The 22,985-nt window shown below is 37.8% G+C and overlaps 1 protein-coding gene across 13 annotated transcripts in view; it reads right to left on the reverse strand.

Moving 5' to 3' along the window:
* The window catches only part of FRYL (FRY like transcription coactivator), a 171,242-nt gene that overhangs the window by 134,934 nt on the left and 13,323 nt on the right, over positions 1-22,985 (reverse strand). For 3 of the 13 annotated variants that reach the window (XM_032110470.1, XM_032110468.1, XM_032110469.1), the window contains exon 2: positions 17,419-17,628. Coding sequence is in view for 9 of the 13 variants with exons in the window: in XM_032110461.1 (XP_031966352.1) it covers positions 3,152-3,329 (178 nt within the window). In the remaining 4 variants the exon portion in view is untranslated. Of the gene's footprint in view, positions 1-3,151; positions 3,346-10,762; positions 10,876-17,418; positions 17,629-22,985 lie in introns of those variants that run through there. The other 10 variants (XM_032110474.1, XM_032110466.1, XM_032110465.1 and 7 more) reach the window with 5 other exon arrangements.

Raw genomic sequence — 22,985 nt, forward strand, 5'->3', positions numbered from 1 at the left:
CTGTGTATCCAGCCCCTGCTGCCAACCCTCTGAGGCAGCTACAGCTCCATTACTCATTTCTTTACCACCAAAGAACACATTCCTGTTGGTTATTTTTGCTGTCCTAGCAGAAGCACTTGAAGGGAAGCAGGTTTTCCATACACAGAAATAACACGGGCACTGTGAGCAGTGAGAATACTCACATTACTGGTAAAATTAACATCTCTTCTACAGTTCTTGCAGATTTGACTTACAGAGCTGGCCATTAAGACAGTTCCACAGTAGTAGCTACCCTGCATTGTAACACAACCAAAGCACAGAGCTGCAACAGGAGGGCACATTTTCACACACCACAGGTACACCTGCCATTTGCCAGCTCACACACGGCAGTTGTGGCGTTTCCCTTCTTTAATGCCACAATCTGAATCTTCCATGCTCACCTTTGCGTGTTTTGTTTGGATTGTAGATTTTTTGAAAAAGAATTTAAAACTGAGAACATACCAACTCTTAATTGCTAGAACAAATTTTAAAAAACTGCCTGTTCTTTTACTAACCTCTATTAAGCGTTGTGATGCATACAGCCATATACAAATACTTCAACAAGTCAGTTGTGGTTTTCTTCTACAATTCTACTAATCTTATAAAAAGACAGTTCTGACAAGATTTCTAAAATACACTTGAAACCATTCTCATGGAAACTGCATATTTTAAAAGATTTATCACAGAGCACATATTTGTAAGGCCCTATTTTCAGCTCCAAAACAAAGTATATACTAAGTATTTTGAAAGGCAATATAATAAATATTTTAGTAACAAGCAAAACCAAAATTTTTAGGTCAGTTAGATGCAAACCCAAATAGGTGGTATTATAAAAATAATACTTTTATGATTTTGATGCCAGGAATAGTTTTTTTTACTTGGTCTGTTTGAGAACTTCTAAAATACGTTTATACTTAAAAACAATTGTCAGGCTCAGTATTCTACCTAAATTCTCACCAAAACAAAAAAATTTCTTAAACAGCAGCAATAAGGAACAGAAAGTAAAAAGAAAAAAAAACCTAAGCCCCACTCACTCTCAAATTTAAACATATTATTAGGACAAACCACCTTAGCTTTAAAAAACTATTGAGCTCCTCAACAGCTTCATTATATTAAATTCTGTGGTGCATTAACACCACATCTGCATAATGTTGCACCACAACATTATGCAAGTAAACACTTACAATGTTTTTTCAAATAATTCTATTGTTTTATTACCTGTTTGGTCAGCACCTGCCTCCCGTAGCATACCCAACTGGTAAACACAGTAGTTCTTTTGCTCTATTCCAACAGAGTAGTTCATTCCATTACCAAGACACAAAAATAGAAATAAGCAGATAATTTAAAGAGGATTCAGCTACTATCTGCTATTGTAAAAGCATGATCCCAGAACAGACGATAAGTCTTCATTTCGTAAATGATGACATCACACTATTAAGCGATATTAGTCAGGCACTGCTGGTTTCCACAAAATTACTCCTAATAGTCACCATTTGGCGCATATTTCATGTGCAAGAGAGGAAAATTAATCTTTAACAGTAAGACTAGTGTATTCTGTGTTTATTATCCTCATTTGCTTGAGCGATCAACAAAACACTGAACAAAGATGAATGTATCTGTTTTGTCTACAAAATTCAATCAGCCTATAGCATTTTCTTTTAACCTGACACAAAGACAATTCTATTTTTTCTGAAATTAAAACATTTGGAATAAAATCTTAATTAAATTGAGAGCTATAAAGAAATGAGAATAGAGCATAAAGCAGAATTGATGAGATATACCTGCGGAGATATTAAATTCACAGTGATATCCAACTGTAAACTCCAGGGCTGTTGTACAGCATTCCAAGTTAAATGAGGCTAAAAAACCTTCGCCATCAGACACCATGGGCTTCTGATCAGTTTTCAAGCATATAGGCAGCCTGAACAGACTTTTTTCTGTAGGCAGCCTTTAATAATCCATAGCATTACAATGTTAACTTGTAACTTGCTGTGCACAGGAACAACTTGTTTAACAAAACAGAACTGTCCCTGCTCTACTCAGCTGCCCATCTTATTCAACCTGATGTACTGAAAAAAGTGGTTCACGTTACAATCAGAAAGGCTAAGAGAAGTCTTTCCAAGGAAATCTTTTTCTCCCACCAGCACAAGCTTAATTCCCTAAGGCTGTAACTTCATCACCCAGTAAGATGGATGAATGTCTCCATCTCCCACCATTGCACACAGAAAGGAAAAAAACTGCAGGTAAGGAAAAAAATTTAAAAGCCATGCTAATTCTTGAAAATATCCAACCACATAGCAAAGGGCAAAAACTGCATCTGACAGCCAGCAGAATCCAAGACCATAAAGGCTCAAGGCTGCACTATTTTAGCTGAAGGCAAAAAGAAAAAAAAAAGTAAAACTGAATTTTCCATTACCACCCAGCTGTACTATCTGAAAAAGGAACATGAACTAATTCTACTTTTTATTACCACAATACACTGTAATATTTAGCCACTAACACATAGTAAAAAAATTTTAAAAAAAGAAATCATATAAGCAACCTTACCCATGTTCTTAAGGTTAAAAATTCTCTATACAATATCCATTTCTTACTTGACTTATTTACATACTATGTTTACTAAAAACATGCAATCTTCATAACACTAAAAAAGGGAAATTTACACTGTCTCAAGACAAAAAACCTCTTAAAAGGAAAGTCTCTGAAAACGTAGGGGACCAGAAAAGCAGGGAAAGAGAAGATGACACAAAACTCACACCTTGCACTGCAGTCACAGATCTCTGTGTAGCATGCTTCTGTCTAGACAACTTAGTGCCTAATTTTACATACATTACAGTTTAACAACTTAAACAGATTCTTATCCCAGAAAGAGGAGGAAAAAAAGTCACACAGGCATGCAAAGACAAGAAGAAATAGTGAAATTAGAAATCCTGAAAAATTGCTTCCACATAGGTCACTAACAAAGGATAATGTGTCAATGATAAAGTAGTTCTAAAGCTCAAAACACCATTATCATAAGAACTTTGACAAAAAGGCCTTTTATAATCAAATTTGTCTATTTAGCAAAATAATCATGATCAGAAGAAAGAGCTTAGCAATCAGCTTTCACCAGGTTGATGACATGGATACATACAGTATTCAGGATGTAAAACATGTGTCTCCTCGTCTTCATCTATTGTCTGTCCTAATGAAAACAGTCTGACCCGTCTCATCTTCAGTAGCCTTGGAGAACTTTCACGGGCAGTACTCCCAACATCCGGAACAACATCTCCAGGAGCAACAGTGGGAACAATTTTTTTCAGGAATTCCATTTTTACATGCCCTCTGTGTTCTCAGCAGTTTCGTTCCACTTTACAGAGCGAGGCTCCCACATCAACTTCCTTGAGCACAGAGGTGGACTTCTCCTGGTGATGTCATGTTAAACCTGGGTGGTGCCAACAGCAGCGTCAGCTGCCAGCCAGCTGCTCCAAGGCAGATTTTAAAGACATTTAACTGTGCGGACTGATAAGAAAACCAAACACCACCAAGCCTGTATATTAACCAACGCATGCTAAACTCTGCACGCCAAGGAGACACTATTTAGCACTGCAAAAATTTTAAGCACCAAGAAAATTCACATTTGCAAACTCATATCTGACGGAGTTCAATAGCTCTTAATTTTCATGAAATGCACAAAGAGTGTTCATCTGTATTGGAAAGATAACACCATTAAGAAAGTCCAGGCACTTTGTTTGTAAAGCTGGTGTATAACATCGCCATTCACATTCTCACATAGTTTTAGCCACTAACTACAAAAATGCTAACTTTTATTATATATTAAGTTCTGTTTTGCAGGGACTCTGGTGCTATTTTTACCACTTAAAATATTCACACCACCTTCCAAAAAACTACAAGTACAGAAATAACCTGCCTCTTGTCCAAATATCCACTTTATCCCTAGGGCTACTTCTCCATACATGCCTGGTTTAGCTGAGTATTTTGTTTTTATTTCAGGAAGTTCAAATGTTGTTTTGTATTTAGCTTAAAGAACCCGTTAAGAAAGATGCCTTGCATTTGGAGCAGAAAGTTCAAGGACAAAATAAATTAATTAGCATAGAAGAATGTTCCTTAAGTCTTTCTACAATTGGGAATACGTATCATTGTTTGATTTTATGTACTAGACTTAGACAGACACAATACTAGGCAATATTCCCACCTCATTTACCACCAAAGACTGTACACACTGCTCAGAGGAAATACACTAAATACCCACTCCAAACATCTCAGTGGCAGCCTGCATGCTTCTGTTGTTTTTAAGAATGCAGCTCAGGGTCCAAGACATTGTTGAATGCATGCATTGCAATTACCCAAGCTACACATGAAGCATAGCACACTTCTATACATTCCTTAAAAGAAGGTATTTAATCTGAAATTCACTACTGTCGTTTAGCTCTTAAAAAGAAATTCTATGAAAGGTATGCAGCATAACATGCTTTAGGTCTCAAGAGTTTCAGTTAAATGCTCACAAGGGGCTGCTCAACTGGATTAAGTTGTCAGTCTTATTCAACTGCCACATCTGTGGTTCAGAACGCCACAACTTGAAAAAGTTGGTACAAGTTCATTGAAGTTGCCACCTAAGACATTTTTCAAGTTCTATGTAGACTGAAAATGTCTTTTCTAGTCAATTCTGCATTAAAATCCCCAGATATTCAAGTTAGTCTAAATTCCCCTTGTAAATGAATACAAATATCTACACAATTTTTTCCTTATAAATGAATACAAAATTCTGGCCTTATATGATATGTCTTATCATAAAAGACATATTGCAAGAATACTACTTCCTGCAGGAAGATCAAGCAGAAAATTCTACCTATAATGATTTCATTCACAGTATTTTTTCCACAGTACAAAAAAAACTACAGAGAAGTGGGTTTATGCATTGTTGGAACAAATAATAAAGATTACCACAAAGACAATTTGTGATTACAAAAGATCATGAGTCATTACAAGCTCAAGCCATCATTTATTTGTAATAGCATTATTTTCTTTAGAATTTTTTTTTTGCCCTTGAAATCCTGCCACAAAGCTACTTTGCAGTTCCTAGCATTTAGGAACAAGACAGAAATTCAGATGCTTCTGTAAGGCTGAGAATGCTTCCAACCATCCACCTGCCAGACTGCAGTTTACAGATGGAGCAACCAGGTATTTCACTTCCTACCCATCTTAAACACCCTCTGAAAGGCTCAAACTAGATATCAAAGTGCTCTTAACCACACGTGAAGTACCTAGTCCATCACTTAAATTAAGTGCACAAGGTGTGACATTTTACACAACAGGCGGCATACGTGAGTAATGAATTTAAAAAACAATTAAGTGTTGAAACGATATTTTTTAAAAATGAGAAAATAACAGTCTTTCAAGTAATAGGACACAAAACACAAGCAAGTAATAGAACCCACCCTCCATACCCATGATCATATTTCAAGATTAAACCAATAAACTAAGGATAAACTAATAAAGCTTATACAAAAAAGACTTATCAAAGCTTTTGACTGAGTTTTCTTTCAGGGTGGCTTTCGACTCTTAAGAAAAGAACATCAAGAAGTTTTCAACAGAAGATAGTTGGGGACACATATGTGCATGTTTATATATGTATATGGATGGATGGAGTTTAACTCCAGAACTTCCATACTTCATAACATTCTATGAAAACAGCATTTTATAAAAAATGAAGGCAAGATGCAAGGCTTATGTTTTTGCCTTGGTATGTCATTTCACATACACTCCTCCCTCACATTTGTTCTTATCATCTTCCTAAACAGTACAATGTACAATTGTGGGTTCTATGCAACCTGAGCAAGTTTTACAGATTATCTGTCAGTGTAAAACATATCAGAAGTTTTACAATTATTATACCTAAATTCATCCTTAAACAAAACCAAAACAGGCTACAAAAAGCCTGATTCAATAAATTTTAACACTTTCTTATTCTGGAACCTCTAAATAAATTTTTAAAAATAATAGAAGATTTGGTCTTAGGTAGAATTGTTATTTGCATTACAGTAAGTTCTTTGTTGTCTTCTCATGTGTATTCCACTTCTGTTACACTCAAAGGATGACCCTGATTTTGCACTGAAGTGCCTGCTGAGGTCATTCAGGCTCTCCCTGCCATGGTTCTTGATGTATATATCACTAGCTGCGCAAGATAATGTCTCAGCTCTGCACCTGTCACTAACAGGAATCCACAAAGCAGGACTTCGCATCAGAAGGGATTACAAACAGATCACGAAACATGCAGAAGTATAATAGTGGGAGACACAGTGAACGATCACAGTGTAACAGCACTTCTCAGAGCACTGCCTCTTTGGATTTGATCTTTCAGGACACAAACAGCCAAGCTGTTTAGCAGGAGTGCATAGAAGGCCACGTCCATGGGAATTCCATTGATGCAGGTGAACCTGCTGATGGAGGAACAACCCAAGAACGAGAAATACTGAAAAAACAAAACAGTCAATGAAAGAAAGATCCATGTGAGAGAGAACTACTTGCAAGTGACTTGAATTCACATATGTAGAGAATTCCTAGAATTAGCAACGATAATAGTAAAAGACAATTATAAACCAGACAAGACACTGGAAAGTACAATTTTGGAAGATCGCCTAGAGGCCCTATAGCCTATCACAAACAACATCTCTTGACAGGTCTCTTCCCGAGCAAGCGTGCATTGCAAACCTGCAGCTTTAACACAAAACGTTTCTAGACTTCCCCACCGTGCCAGAGAAACGCCAGCCCAGCCCTACCTGCGGTGGGAGAGAGGGCAAAGGTTCTTTTATATTTGATGCGTAAGATCAAGAGAGATCCGGGGCCGTTGGAGGGCGGGGGAAAGCGCGGTGCCGCCGCTCCCACCCGGATCGTGCAAGGCACGCCCGCTGAGGGAATAACGCGGCTCTCCCGGGGAGCCCCGCGCCCCCGCCCGGAGGGCCTTGCGCGCAACGCCCCCCCGCGGCCTGAGGCCGCACTGCGCCCGCCGCCCTCCCGCTCGTCCTCCTCCTGGTCCCGAGCTGCCGGCCCGGGCCACTGCCCTCATCAGCGGGCCGCTTGTAACCTGGGTGCGCCTGTCGGTGCCGCACAGACCGCCCCGGCACAGGGAAGAGGAGAACTGCGCCCGATTCCACGGACCTCCGCAGAAGGCAACAAGTTCAGGGAGCTGGCTTGGCACGGTGGGAACGTATGTTCGAAAATACAGCTATGTTAAGGAAACTCCCCTGTCCGCCCATGCGGGAACCACTCTGCCACCACCTGAGCTGGGACGAAGACCCCTTCGCAGATACACGCCTCGCACTCACAGTCAGACGAGGTTTCCCTGTATGTTCTATCCCAGGGTTCCCATAGCAGAGTCTCAGACGTCCAGATCCTTAAAATAATTTAATCATCCGTGTAACAAATCACAACAGCTTGAGCTGGTGCCTCCGGGGAGGGACCCCGAGCAAAGGAACCCTGGCTTTTACACCCTCACAGTCAAAGCGCAGGGCCGTTGGGGGTCTCCCAGCCGAGTCCTCAGCTCCTGCCGCGTCCCTGTGTCTCTGAGTGTCCAATCCCCTGGCTGGCACCACAGGTCCCCGTGCCCTTCACTGTGCAAAGGGTCGGCACTTCACGGCCTCTTGTCGCAGAGCAGAGCTCAGCCTGGAGCTGCACACCGAGCCACACGCGAGGAATGTACTCCTCAACAGCCATGCTGGCAATACGGCCATTGGTACAACCATGCTGACAGAGGACGCAGCTGGAGGCGTTCCCGTGCCAGCGAAGTGGAAGGTCACACTGCAAACCTTGGTTTAAAGATCTTTTCCAACCTAAACGATTCTATGATCTCCCCTTTAGGTAAACACTGCTATGGTGTGGGACATCTATAGAAACGCAGAACCTGTACTTTCTCCCAGCTTCTCAGCAACGGGACAACGTTAATTGGACAGAACAACACACCAAAACAACCCCCAAAAAACCATCAACATTCCCTTCCAAAAAAACCCACCACCCCACCAAAACAAAAACCTACAAAGCAAAACTATCCCTCCTGCTAGGACACTGGTACTGGAGGCATCACCAAAGGAGTTTCAACAGGAAAGCAGCATAGAAAGGGTGCAAGTTTTGCCTTTTGAAAGGGTGAGCAGGCCAAGCGATGCAGTTGTCTCTGTTTGCAGCTCTTCAAGAAACTTTAATATTCCTTGAGATTAAAGGCGTTAACTATGCATCCCATACTGAACATAGCATATATAAGACATACTGAACACAGCATCAGTGTGCACCAAATAAACACTACTATTTTCACCAACTTCCTCATTTCAACCTGACATCACTGTTTCATGGGGGAGTGAATCTGCTAAGGAAATACAGCAACTACAAGAACACCCAAATATTTAGGAGAAAAACACAAGTACGGGAAGTTTCTTCTTGATTCTTAGAAGAGAAGACAAATTTGTAAGAATATTTGTAATAGTTTGTCCTACCCCAATGAAAACAATCGATTCTTACCAAAAAAAAAAAAAGCTAAGATACGATACAAACTGAAAGCAGAATAAAGCAGTAGAGTTAGAAATCAAACAGTCCAGCCTGCAGGTATAAATTAACACACCTGCATTAAACTCACGACAGGTAGTGGGTACTGGACATCCATGTTTTACCTGCTAGGCAAATAGTAGGACACACATAATTTCACAGAGAAGACTGCATGGGTAGGGAAGAGAAACCCTGTTTCTTTCTCTGTATATGCTGCACTTTTTTTAAATGGCAAGCCTTTTTGCTTTAGAACTACAACTGTCACATAGCTCTCTTTTTTTCTTTTAGATAGAGAAATTTGAACAAAGAACATAGCCTAGAAAAACAAACACATAGGGATAAAACAGTGTATATAGTGTAATATTGTGGAGTCATCTCATCTTTTGGCAATTTGCACTAACGACATGTAAGGACCTAACATATTTAAAGGAATTAACTTTCCATGTCTCTTTCAAACTTCTAAAATATATTTAAGAGGCTATCCTTCATATAACTTACACTTAACTTTACAGTTAATGCCTAAGCTACTTGGCATTAATAGCTTCCTTGGTTAAGTTCAATTAATGTAATTTCACAGAAAAAAACCAACCAGGGACAAATCAATGTGCAATTTTGCAATAAACTATTTCTATATCAGTGCAAACTTGTTGTAGCTATTATTTTGCATATTTATTTTAAAATTAAGCCATTTAACCTTTCTACAGTTTAGGTTTACTGCTTTTTTTAATGTAAAAATGTAAATAGTTTCAATTATCCCGATGCTTTTCTTAGACACACCTAGCTATTTCCTGAGAAATGAAAGAAACAAACAACTGTCAGTTTCTGGTAAAGTTTCACTTTTCTTTCAAACACTTAGGTTGTATTTATTTGCTTTATATTGGGGGCTGGAGATCCTTTTGGAGCAAGTTGTGGGGCTTTTTCTTTGGAAGGCTGCAGATTTCTGGGAATTATTTGGGGGGGGGGGTTTCAGAATCTGGCTTTGATTATCTAGCATTAATATGAAATAAAATAGAAGTATCTGTCAAAAGATATCCATCAGCAGTTGAACATAAAACAACTGTTATGTTCACTGACTGAATACAGTATTATTCTGCTTAATAAAAAAGCCCCAAAATTTTTACCATTTATGCATTAAGTTTTAACTGTTCTTATCTTGAGGTCACATGCAAGAATACAATGCTTTCCTGAACTCATTAGGAGTTCCTGAGAAGATCAAGGTATTGTCTATCCCACAGCTTCTACAATCAGTCAGGATAAGGATCTGGGCTTCCTGTGGCTAACCTCTTGCTTGTTCCAAGTCCTGATACACCACACAAGATCTTCCATACCTATGAATTTCTCCCACTGGCAGATTTTTCTTCAAATAAGAACCTGCAGCAGTAAATAACCTGAACCATACGCATTTCCATGCAAGTAGAAACAGCAAGAGAAGGCATCATTACACAATCCCATAACAATAGAAGTGGCCAGATTTTTTTTTCTTATAAAATAATCAAAGTGAGTTATGACAACCTTGATGTTGATATCTCTGTATAAAGAACATTAAAATTAGCAACATTTTAAAACCAAAGGTTCTGTGGAACAGCTACTACTAAGCCAGAGCAACAATGGCAACACTGCTATGAAATTGGATCTCTAAGGAGTTGAGACCTGAAAACCTTTACCAAAAGCCTTTTATTAAGTGCTTTACAGAAAAACTAGAGTTGCCAATTGTTAATGCATAGAACAGTCAGAACATAGACAGTAAGCGATAACTAGAGACCAAGCACACACATATATTTCCAGAATTACTCAAGACAGTGGTTCAACATGTATTTCTTAAATAAATATTTGGGCTATTGAGTTTATTATTTTTACAGCCATCGTCACTGTTTCTGTTAAGAGTTTCTCTAGCACTACATAAAAGCACACATCTGTAGAAGAAATTACTCATGTTTGAATGGCCAACTTTTAAAATCATGTACACAGCATAAAAGTCAAATGGCAAGGAAATCTATACTCCACTGTTCAAAATAACCTTCATTCCAATCCCAAAACTGCATACAGCACACTTATCTTGCTTCCCTTACCAAGCCTAACCTAGCTTTAGTTTATTGCTTAAAATTTTATACAAGGCAGGCATATTTAAATGCAAAAAAAAGAAAACCATGCTTAGTGAGTTCATAGAATAAGCTCCATTTGCAATATCAATGAAAAAGTTCTCAACACCTACATTAAATACAGGTTCTGTCTTGGTTTACCGAGCATTCATCCAGTCTCATCTATTTTAGTTCTTCTCTTCCAAAATTAACTGGGTTCTTGAAACATGGCCAAAGGAAGTTTAATCTACATGGCAAAACAGAAAGTAGAAACTAATATTCAACCTACTTGAAAAAAACCAAAACCAACCCACCTGGGTGGCTGCATTCACAAGTCTATTCATGTGGATTGACATGCTCAAGTCTCTACTAGTTTAGGCTCGGTTATACAGACCATACTACTAAAACTCTAAAGCACTATATATATAGTGAAATATATTTATTACAGGATTTATACTAGCTGTGGAGCAATGGATTTATAAATCTCACACAATATATAGTTCTCCTATATAGAATTTCATAATGTCATATCTCTCTCATAACAAAACCACTATGTCGAAAGAAGGATGTCCCAATAGAGATCAAGATTTATGGATTAATATTAAAATTAGTCAAAGAAGAAATAAGTACTTCATTTTCTTAAGTTAGATATTTGTTAACCATTTGTACAATGGTAGCTAAATCAAGCTGATGAACAAATTATTTCTCACAGAGAGGTGCTGTGAGACTTCAGAAAGTTACTCTTAGCTAGAGGTAGTTAAAACTATTGTATCTATCTTCCTAACAGAATATATTTTTAAAAAGTTAGATACTGTATGTTTGCCCACATATATGTTGGGACAGAACTTTAAACCTTCTCCCTTCTTTTCTATGTCAGACACAAATAATAATCTCTAAAGCATTACAAGATTCCTCAATTGAAAATACCCAAGTTTTGATTTTTAAAAAGTATTATTCCTATTTAAATAATGAATGAAAGACTTCCTTCAGTGTAAAGCAACAGCACACCAGTTCTTCTGCAATACAAATGTCTTTGCCCCTTCTTTTTACTTAGACACTTGAATGCATTTCCACTTGATAATCTGAACATAACCACAAAGAATAAATGCTGCTGCCAGAACGATGCAATTTGACTTGAATAGAAAACAGCCCCAATCTTACACTAAATGTAATTGTACTATGGTACTGTGGGCTGAAGCCTTCAACATTTGTGGCTTATAAAAGATTAGCACCTGTATCAAAGGAAAACAAATTCCCTCCTGGTCTGAACAAGATGCTTTCCCCTTACTGGGGACACACAATGACTATATCAAATTCCAAGGCAGGTGGAAAATTAGATACTTAAGGAACTTACTTATCAGATAGTACATGACTGAGTATGATTTATCATAGTAATACATCACCTGCTAGTAATTTCAAGCAATTCTTCCATGTAAATTTTGTACCCCTCAAAGAGAGTAAAGTCTTTTTTTGTGTAGCAAGCATAGAATGCTTAAGGATATTGTTTCCATTGAACAAACCAGGAAGTTTTTTGTTGGGTTTGGGTTTGTTTTCTAATTAACATACAATTGTCTCCTGTGTTAAGGAAGAGGGGGAAAAAAAAAATCAGTAACAACCAAAACACCAGATACTGCAGAGGATGCTCCCAGTAGAATTCCACATAGGCCTATGGGCACCACAGTATTGTAGCTTTAAATACATAAACATTTGCAAAATATCATTCATGTTTAACAGAAAACAAGAAAAGAGGAGGAGAATTTCCACTTTTATAATGTCTATAAAGGAAAGAGAATAGATGTAGTTTAGGTTTGGTGAGGTTTTGGTTTCAGGGCTTTGAGCACAGGAGAGGAAATTCTAACTTTCAGTGTTAGATGTTACATGAAATCTAATTTCCTATTTGGAAGGCTGCAACATACTTGGATGAAACAGGGGTCCAACTAAACTACTAAATTAAAGTTCAAAAATGTTTCTAGTAAGAAAGGAAGAAAAAACCCCTAAGTTTGAAACCAAACAATTTTTGATTATTAGCAAGTAACTAAACACAGTTGCTAAAAGCACTGCTAGAATAACTAATTCTCAGTATAGCAAAGTCACTAAACAAACACATAGAAAGACAAAGGAACTAAACCAAAAAATTGTTGAGCCACCCAAGAGAAAACATCAATTTTTACCCTATATGGAATATTTATGTACTTATGTACAACCATGCAGATTTGCTTGCTAAATATAGTCATATTATCACAGTAAAGCTCATAAAATTGCAGAGAGGTAAACCATAAATAAATAAAATTTAAAAAACAGAAGCAATACACAGCATGCTAACGTTGCAGCTTCAGAAGGTGAGTGAACAGACTTTTGCTTAAAAGACAGTAGTCAAGGCAAAGTCACTGTTCCTACACACACGCTCCACTGCTCAGGCATTCTGGCAATCACCTGGGGGCAACAGAAATGCTCAAAGGGCACTTCCTTGTATCTATAGTTCTACCCAAGTATCATACATTAAGGTGCATCTATGGAACAGACAAACGTATTATGAGTGATAAGTTGTAAAGTACAAACTAAGACAAAAGAGTGGTGGCATACTTTTAACTCGCACATATCATCAGATTAAAAGGATTATTCTAATTTCTAATGCCAGAAGAAACATGTATGAGATTGGCATGTATTGTAAAAGGTTTATGAAAGAACTCCTTATCATGGAAGAGAATTGCTGTATTACACCTATCTGAAGGAGAGGTTAAGCCTGTTCCTGTTAGAAGCAAGGAGAAAAATAAGCTGCCTTTGAAGAGCAGAGAGGAAACCACTGCAATTTAAGGACCTGGCTGAACGTGAGCACCAAGGAAGGCAAAAATTCCTTTCTTTAAAGAAAAAAAATGATGCTCCGGTCATCTGATGAGAGCAGAAAGACTAAAGAAGACCTGAGTGTTTTCTTCACTTGTGACTTTTAATAACAAAAGACTAGTAATTGTAATAGTGAAAGACAGGAGGATTCTTTCCCAAAAGTTTTCAAAGATTGGAATTACTTCCTCCTTGAGGAAATGCAAAAGTGGTGTCACGACTGTCATTTTGTTCATGCTAGCTTTCATCACTCACACAGAAGAGCCAATTAAATGTGGTTAAAATTAAGAATAGGAGCTAAGTACACCTGAAAGGGAGAAGGCTCCTTTCCTCGCACAACCCTGTTATTCCTTGCTTAAGTCTGCTGTATGTTTTAGACTGAATTCTTATATTCTTTAAGGAGTGGCTCAAATCAAAACAACAGTTCTGCACCAGAAGTGAGGCTTGCTGCACTTTAGTCATTTCTGAGCCAGAGCATTACTGAGGACGATCTAAGGATAGCAGAGACAAGACCTTCATGACCAGTGGTGCACTGTACATGGAAATCGCCCTGGGCCAAACAAGGCAAGATGTATTAAGCCCTGATGGGCAGGGGCACAAGGGAGGGGAACTCAGAGTTTCCACAGGAAAGCTCTGCAGCTACATAGGAGATACCAGAAGTAGCTGCATCACTTGTGCTTTACCCAAACCTCTGAAAGAAAATGCCTATCATTGTCTTATCTTTGACGTACTTGTTTTGTTCTTCACCACCATCTTCCTGCTGATGCATAATGAGACTTTTCTAAAAGAAATTCACCACAGGTCTAGCCCCTTTGAAGGCCAAATGTATTTCACTTTAGGTGTTAAAAAACACCTAAAGGTAGTGCCATGTATATTATGCTCAATATGCAAGCAGATTACATTTAAAAAAAAGTGGTCAAAAGAAAAATCAATCAAACTAAAATTTATCATTCATTATCAAGATATACAGCTGTTCTTCATGCCAGAAAATAAGTTCTAAATGAAAAAGCTTTACAAAATGTTGAAAGCAGAAAATTTATGAATGTTGAATGCTGCCTAAAAAGAAAACCCAAACAAACAAAAACAAAGCACAAAGTCCCCAGAATCCTGAGGAAGGTAAATCCTACCAGACCGGTTCAACAGTTCTTTTCCCCTCTAGTCTGACAAGACACTTTCCTACTTCCCAGATTAAGCAGCTCTTGTGTGTCACTACTATCATTTCCATCTTCTGGGGTTTGTTTGGTAGATGTGATGTGCCTCAGATGTTCAACATTTTTTGAACAACATGAGGCATTGACTGTGAGGCATTTGTCACTGCAAGTCATTTGTCAGTACAATTAGGTACAGTCTACGAAGCTCTTCAGCAGAAACATACCTCTCTAGTCAGGCATCAGAGTGAGAACTAATGTTCAAATGAAGCAGGAGGCAGGGGGGAAAGCCCACAAAAAGCCTTATTAAAAGTGAGGCTCACTGAGCTGTATCTTAATAGAAACTTTGTGATAAAAAAAGAACTTGAATTTTCTGTTTATTTTTCCAATGTCCGCTTTAGAGTTTATATAAACACAACTAATGAAACTGCTGAGCAGGGTAGTGAGTACCAAGTACTGCTTTAATCCTAGATGTTTATTTAAGGAGAAGAAAAAAGAAAAGAAAGAATAAGATGATTTTTTTTTTAATAAAATGCATTTTAAAAAACCACCACACTTTTCTCCTTGTGATGGTCCTTTATTAATTATGCTGAAAAATAAATTAACCAAACTTAGGTGCTATACTTGCAAAAATGCTTGTCAAGTATTAACAGGCACATTAATTATTTTGAATATTGTTCAGGAATCGCATTTACAGAAATAGGCTTTTCAGCATAACTGGTGCTCCAGACAATTTTACAGAGGTCATGTGAGCTTTTCAAGACCTGACTGGATAAAGCCCTGAGCACCAAGGCTGATCAGGGAACTGATTTCAGGGATTAAATTAGTAACACTGAAGAATGGCAGCTGGCACATTTTTCCACCTATATGTTATTTTTCCTTATCACACATTTTTAAAGGAAAGCACTTGAGATAAAACTCTCTCTGCATTCTCTAACAGGAAAATAGACCCTGAAAGACAACTTCATACTAAAGTGAAAAACAAAAAGAAACCCCAAACACATGTTTATTGCCTATACAAAACACAGTAGGCTTTTAATACAGAAAACAATAGATATAAAAAGCTGTGGACCCAGTGCTAAGAAGTTTGCTTTAAACCTACTACCTGATTGCTTTTTAAACATCTGGCAGCAAGGTTAAAAAGCACAATAATTACTGAGAAGTAGTCCAAAAACTAGATCAGCACTGGACAGCCTTGTTCCCAATAAGGAAAAACTACACAACTCAAACTTGAACATTTGATGTTTGTAATTGGAGTACATTTTCTACATAAACATATAGAAGTGTTGAAACATACATAAGCACTAAAAACTTTTAAAATTAGGTAAAACTGAAGTTGTCCAAAGCATCCACAGAACAAAAACTTACAGTAAAAAAATATACTAATGTTCTCAAACCCTCTGCCTCCATTTTTCTGTTTCATTTAAAACATTGATTTGGAGTTCCCACTCTAATGTTCAAAGATGTATTTGCCTTCCTTCAGCAATAGCAAGATATGGTGTTCAAGGTAAACTGCTGCAGCAACAAATTTATTATACTTTGAGAGAAAGAATACATCAGAACAAAAATAATTATGGTATAAAATTCTAACAAAAACAGTTAAGCAAGCCAGCATGTTATATAACTAGAAATGAAAATCAGTAACAGAATCAAACATGGGTATGTGATACACTGGAGATGTTTCAATGGCAGATCTCAGCATGCATTCAAATTCTATTTTATTGTATACTTCTCCTCTATAGAATATATAGAACAAATAAAGGAAAGTGAGAGCTATGAGAAAATATTGTAGAACATATAATATTCTAATTATTGATGACAGTTAATAATAGAACATAAAATATTCTATTACATTCTATAGAGTACTATAGAATATATAACTAATAAAAATGTCTTGAGTACAAAAGTCCACATAGCAAATAGCATATCAACAACAGCACTTCAATATTTCTGTCCTGTCACACTGTAGTGATTTGGTGTATGTACACTCTGTTTTCAAAGGCCAAAAGAAAGCATGGTCTATCAGTTTTACTACTTGACTATAGAAAAGCAGTGTGTTATATTACTTTTGAAGGACAGTTTAGATGTTGGTTAGATCTATCCATACTCATTTCAGCTCAGAAGTGCTTTAGTGACAATAGTTGCCCTGTAGTTGACATCAATGCATATCTATTTCCTACTGGTAAAATCCTTACATGAAAAGCAGCAAAGAAAAGAGCGTCTGTGAGGCACTGACTTAGGAATTAGAACACTGGCTAAGGAGCTAGAGGTCCCTTCCAAGCCAAACCTTTCCACGATTCCGCGACTGCCTCTGCCAATGCACTGCCGTACCCGGCCTCACCCACAAGGGGGCCGAGCGCAGACGCCCGCGCGCACAACCCAAAGGAGGGAGGGCTCTGGTCCCACCAGCTCCGCCTTGCGCGGAGCACTGACGGTCGTGAAAGAACTTGAGAGAACTGCTGAACATACAGAAATTACACAAAATCAATACTACAATTCGAGAATTACTAAACGCACAGAGACCACAGCTGCTTCAGAAGTCCCCAGGCTGCAGGTGACTAGAAGGCTATTTGCCCTGTTCCTGACCTCTTCCTTAGACATTCACTTTTGGCCATGATCAGTTACTACACTGTATTAAATCAAATGCTCTTACTGGATTTAACACCGTTCCGACGGTCTTGTAGTCAGATAATTGATAAGTGAAGTAGCAGCTCAAAATGTGTTAACAGTACAATACAGACAAGCAAAACCAGAAAAAGATACATGAAAATCTATTTATGAGAGTACTGAGAGAAAGACCTTACCACTTAGAAGCCATTGTTAACCACTGAGGCGGGCTGTTAGCATGTTGCACTTAGGATCAATCCATCAAGACATTTTCCCCCCCGAGTCCAACGCTGTGCTTCGAGATGTAAGAGTAGACAAAGATGTAAACAGCTTTGAGTCGGCTGGTATGTAGCCAAAAACTGGAGAAAGATCTCCAAACACAGTACAGACAAATGAAGTACAGAACTCTGAAAAAGAAATGAGAAAATACAATCAAACTGTAGACACTTAACAGAGATGACAACAATTTCCCAATCCTTCAGAATTCTGAATTTATCATTGAAAAGTTAACTATAAAAATCTGTTACATGTGTCTTCAAAACTGCTGTTCTGCTCAGAAGCTAATGATTCTTAATGATTTTTTCCCCATGAAAGAGAAAAATTCAAACTGACACCAAAATAACATCTGGTTTCCCACGCTCAGCATATTCTGCATCCATCCATTCTTATGAAGGGTTTTAATTGCTCTTTAGTTACAAACATATTTTTATTAATCATACATAACCACTCTAAAATACAAGTAATTCTGAATCAGTTTTTTCATATTAGTCCTTTTATTTATTTCTTTATTGATTTTTTCGGTTTTTTTTCCTCTGCTCAGTTAGCAGGAGGATGTGGTCAGAAAAAGAAACAAGCAGTACTTCAGCTGGGTCTTCCTAACAAAGCCTTGAGAACTTCTGGAGATTCCTTCAGAATAGAAATTTGTATGCAACTGACATACTTGCCACAACTTGCCTAAGCAGCAGTTTGTTTTTGTTCTTCTATAGCGCCAAACTACAGTAAAAGCACTTCAGTATTTTTCATTTCACCCTGAAGGCAGATCAGGCACTTTCAACTGCTTTTAACAACTCAAGTCTCATCATGCAGTAGCAATCCACCACTCCAGAACATCTAGTTTATATGGGGAATTTTTTTTTCTTCTTTTTAAAATTCATAGCTTGAAAAATTCCAGGTAGGTAAAAAACCCTGTACATCAGCACGATTTTCAGTGCTCTGATGCAGCACAAATGTAGTAGTTTTCTTTAAGGATGCATGAACTTTTCAATCATCATCAATTCTTTTATGTACAATTTGTTCCACTTCTTAATTAGTGTTTCCAAAAATACAAAAGAGAGACCCACATAAGTGTAATCTAAAAGTAAAAAGCCACATCCTGAAGATTTTAAGATGTAAAAGAAAGCTTAAAAGTGGGACTGTGAGACAAGCAAGAAAATTAGATAAACTTTTACAAATAGGAGGCAAGCTGATGTTTATATTTAAATTGAGTACATATTACGTAATTCCTTGGAAAAGCAAGTCAAGTTTTTTAAAGACTTGACCAGTTACAAAGGGAAGCATTTAAAGACAGACAAAATTCTGACTGTGAATTTCACCTGTTAAATTTTGCAATTCTTCAGTGAAAATGTCGACTGCTTTCCATAGTTTGTGCATGACAGTGCAGTGCATCAAATCAGCATCCCTTTTACCTCTTCAGACAATTAGGTAAGTTAACATAGTTTTTTGCACAGCAGAAATGTATGACCTTTCATCCTACCTACATCAATAAACTTTACTATTCACTTTTTTTCTCTTCTTTTTGCTCCATTTTTTTAAATTTAAGGTAAGCAATAGTTTAAATCAATTCATGCCAAACTTAACATTCACCCCAATTTGAAAGAGTGGGTCAGCTGTCCTTTAACTCCTCCACAGATACACTCACTGTGAGCAGCACTCTAACAAAAATCAAACCCATGCCTTATTACCCTTCATAAAATTGAAAGGATACCAAATCAATTCATGCCAAACTTAACATTCACCCCAATTTGAAAGAGTGGGTCAGCTGTCCTTTAACTCCTCCACAGATACACTCACTGTGAGCAGCACTCTAACAAAAATCAAACCCATGCCTTATTACCCTTCATAAAATGGAAAGGATACCCAGACAGAAGCCCACCCTGGCATATGTTGACTTTAGCTCACTATCTCAAGCAAAACATACATTCATAGGTACATAATGCGTTCTGTTTAGAGGCTTCCCTGCTTGCTGCCTTCAAAGCAAACACCTACAAACACATCGTCCTTCTTTACCTCATCAGATTCAACCTCCCTCTCGTACCACAACACCACCCAACAGCCCAGCTGCTTAAGCAAGGAGATAAAGTTAAGCTGAAAACTGACTTGATCATCCAACCTTTAGGAAGGTACTGTCAGTTCAGCTGGCAGACTGTTTGGAAAGAGCCCAGAGGGTGGGAAAATCCATGCAATGTACTCGAGTTTTTTGGTACACACTGAGCAATAATGAATTTTATATCGTAGCTCCTGCCCAGAACTTCAAGTAGAACTACAGCTGAATTTGAATACAACCTGAGGTATTCTACAGAATCAATCTGATCAGATTAACTCCGACTACAGGAAAAATAAAGTATCAGTAAAGGTAGCAAAAAGGTCAAAAGTCTCCAACAGATGCCAGTGAAGCTTACAGTAGCTACAGCATATTGTTGGTTCATTGGGCTTCATTTCCTAACCACAGCTGTCAAGTTAAAATGTAACTATCCTTTATCAGATTTGAAGTCAAAGGTATCATACAGGTGCAGTTTCAGTGTTTGGGGTTCACTCCGATGGAAGATGAAAAGTTAAGAAGTAGAACATGAAAAAAAGAAACATAATAAAGTTGAAAGTACAAGAGGTTTGCTATCATAAGGTTCAAAAACTAGTTGAAAGAAAACTGATGCTACCTCTAAGCTTTTATAGCTAAAAGAATTGAGAACTCCTCTAACAACCTGAATTGGAAAATGCAACTAAAAATCCAGCCAACCTCAAACCTGATCAAGTAACAGCACATGTAACTTTTTATTACACAAACTTTTTTTGGGGGGTGGTGGTATGTTTAAAGAGCATTATTTTCAAGCTGTTGTATTATATTCACAGAGTAGCTGTTAAAATGTTGGCTACTATGCAAGACAGAACTCAACTTTACCTTTTGAGCAGCAGTTAAGATGCTCCAATTCAGCATACTTTTTGCCAATGCTAAGTGTGGGAGAGGTGGTACAGCAGATCACTTCCAAAAACTTCAGGGATGTTGCAGGAAATCAAAGTATCAGCACGTTCATTTAGAAAGATACGTACAACACACTAAATTAGGGCCTTCTTTATAATTACTGGCCCAAAAGATTTAATAAGATGATACTTCAAAAGAAGGAAATACTAATAGTTTTAGCCAACTGCTGGAAGTAATTGGCGTTTCCATGCTACAAACCCTAACCAGGCTTCAACACACTGTTTGCTTTTACACAGGTAGAATAAAGGCAGAGACAAACTATATCAGTTTTTAAGACATCGTTTTAAAAATTACAACAAGAATTTTGAAGTTTAGGGGCAAACATTTACAGAATGGCACTATGGTCACCCAAACTTGTGGCTGACCTGTAACTTCAGCATTTTCTAGAGCTAAGTAACCTGCTGTCACAAGCACTCCTAAGACAACACACCACCCCCTGTGAGCTCGCCTGTCCTCTTGTGAACTTACACCACACCTTGTACAGGGGGTAGAAGGAAGAAAACAACATTGTAACTATAAACTAGATTTATTATACAACATATTGACTATATACAAGACTTCCCTGTTACAGACTAATTACTCATTTTTTCTACTACAGCACTGGGAAATGATACCAGAGGGCTGAAATATTTCCAGTGGCTGACCAGTTCCCTTGTTCTCCCAACCTTTTCCTCAGCAATAGCCTGCACTACTAGACTATACTGAGCTTATGGCTTGCTGTCCTCTCAAATAAGTGATACTGGTGACTGACATCAGAAATAGCAAAAAGAAGAGCTTGAGGGCACCTGAATATTACAGAAGCCACTTTTAAGCTAACTACCTCATAAAATTGGATGCCATAAGAATAAAGAGGGAGAATGAAGTTTCCTTCTTCATACCCAAATATACTCCATTTCCTTACTGAAGCTTGGCACACTGTGTATCAACAGATTTTTAGTAACAACTTGGTTCTTTTGCTTCCTGTAAAAGTTTTAACTATATTAATAGCATATAACAACAATCAACACCACAAATTTAAAATGGTACATAATGAACTGAGTGTTACTAAATGCTGTCAAGAACACAGTAGTCATGCAGTATTCTCCCAATTTCACCAACCATCTCCTTACTGAAAAAAAGTAAGGTTTTTTTCCACTCCACAATCCACACAACCAGTGAGGCTGGGTGGCTGCTGATCAATTAACTGTGAGGAACCACAAAAGTCGTAAACAGGAAAGACACAGGGTCACGAATACAAAATCCAACCCTTCAGGGGACTTGGGCAGAGAACTTCATTAAATACAAATATTTCAACTGGAAGATGCATAGATCATTGGCATGAAATTAATGTAGGTTCAGCTTTTACAGAACTGATATGGAAATGAGGTAACACTCACAAGGTATATCAAGATCACCTAAGAGGATTCATGGGAAAAGAAGAAAAAACTGCTTATCTCTGTCATAACAAAACTTTGGAACATATCCAACCACCTGCACTTGAGAACTACATGTGTTTTACTGGTTCAACACTTTCTTCTCCCAAGAATTACAAATAGCTCTCCATTTACAAACTGACAAAGTTCAATTGAAAATTGAACTTCCATTTGCAGTGAAGAAGGATCTGCAAGATAAACTTAGGAGGGCTTGGTACTAAATGTGTAATAATTATTTTAAAATGGGTTATTTGAATTCTCTTTTCCTTAGTTACCATGAAAAGGAACTAAGTAAGTGAATCCCAAATCATATCCAGCGGGCCAGGGCCACAAACCCTGCCTGTTCTTTGAATCTTAACTTTTTATCTTTTGGAATCTCATTTCAAAGTATTAGGAGTATGCCAAAATTCAGAATGGATATTTTCATCTAGGCCTACGACCTTTTCAGTTTCTCAGATTATTCTCATTAGAAAAATTGCCTTTACTAGTGCCACAAGACAAGGAACCTACTGCCTTCAGAAACCAGTGATGCAGTTACACCTTCCCATGGTGCTAATGCCCTCTCATTGCTCCTTTACCCCTGCTATTCTCTGGTTCTTGATTTAGAGGAGTGTTTCCTCAGCTGTAGTACAGAACCAAATATTTTGGGCTCCCCCCAAAAGTGACCTTAGCTATCTTCTATTACACGAACTATAAATTTGAACTAGCAATCCAAGAGAAAGTATTTCTGTGCTGCTTTTCATGAAACTGCAAAATAAGAGTGTTCAATCTGCAAGTGATCTGCAGAGGACCAAGAAAATACAGTTCTTCCCTCTTAGTATCAGAGGTTGTAGGCAATCCAGATGTTCAGACTACCTTAAAGGAATGTTGCTTCCACCAGGCAAACAGCTAAAACTAAGTCTGTGTAATATGCAGTTATGTCCCCTAGAATTTATCATCATCACCTGTGTGCCTTCTTATTTCATGTGTGCTAGGAAGGGAAAACAGCAGACCCTTATCAAGAGCAACAACCATCATCTTTTCCTCAGATGCACTGCTGCCTGCAACAGTAAAACACAACAGTGTGTCTGGAGTGTTTGCATTCATCTGAACACCC

The sequence above is a fragment of the Corvus moneduloides genome, chromosome 5 (genome assembly GCF_009650955.1).
Source record: "Corvus moneduloides isolate bCorMon1 chromosome 5, bCorMon1.pri, whole genome shotgun sequence".
Lineage (NCBI taxonomy): Eukaryota > Metazoa > Chordata > Aves > Passeriformes > Corvidae > Corvus > Corvus moneduloides.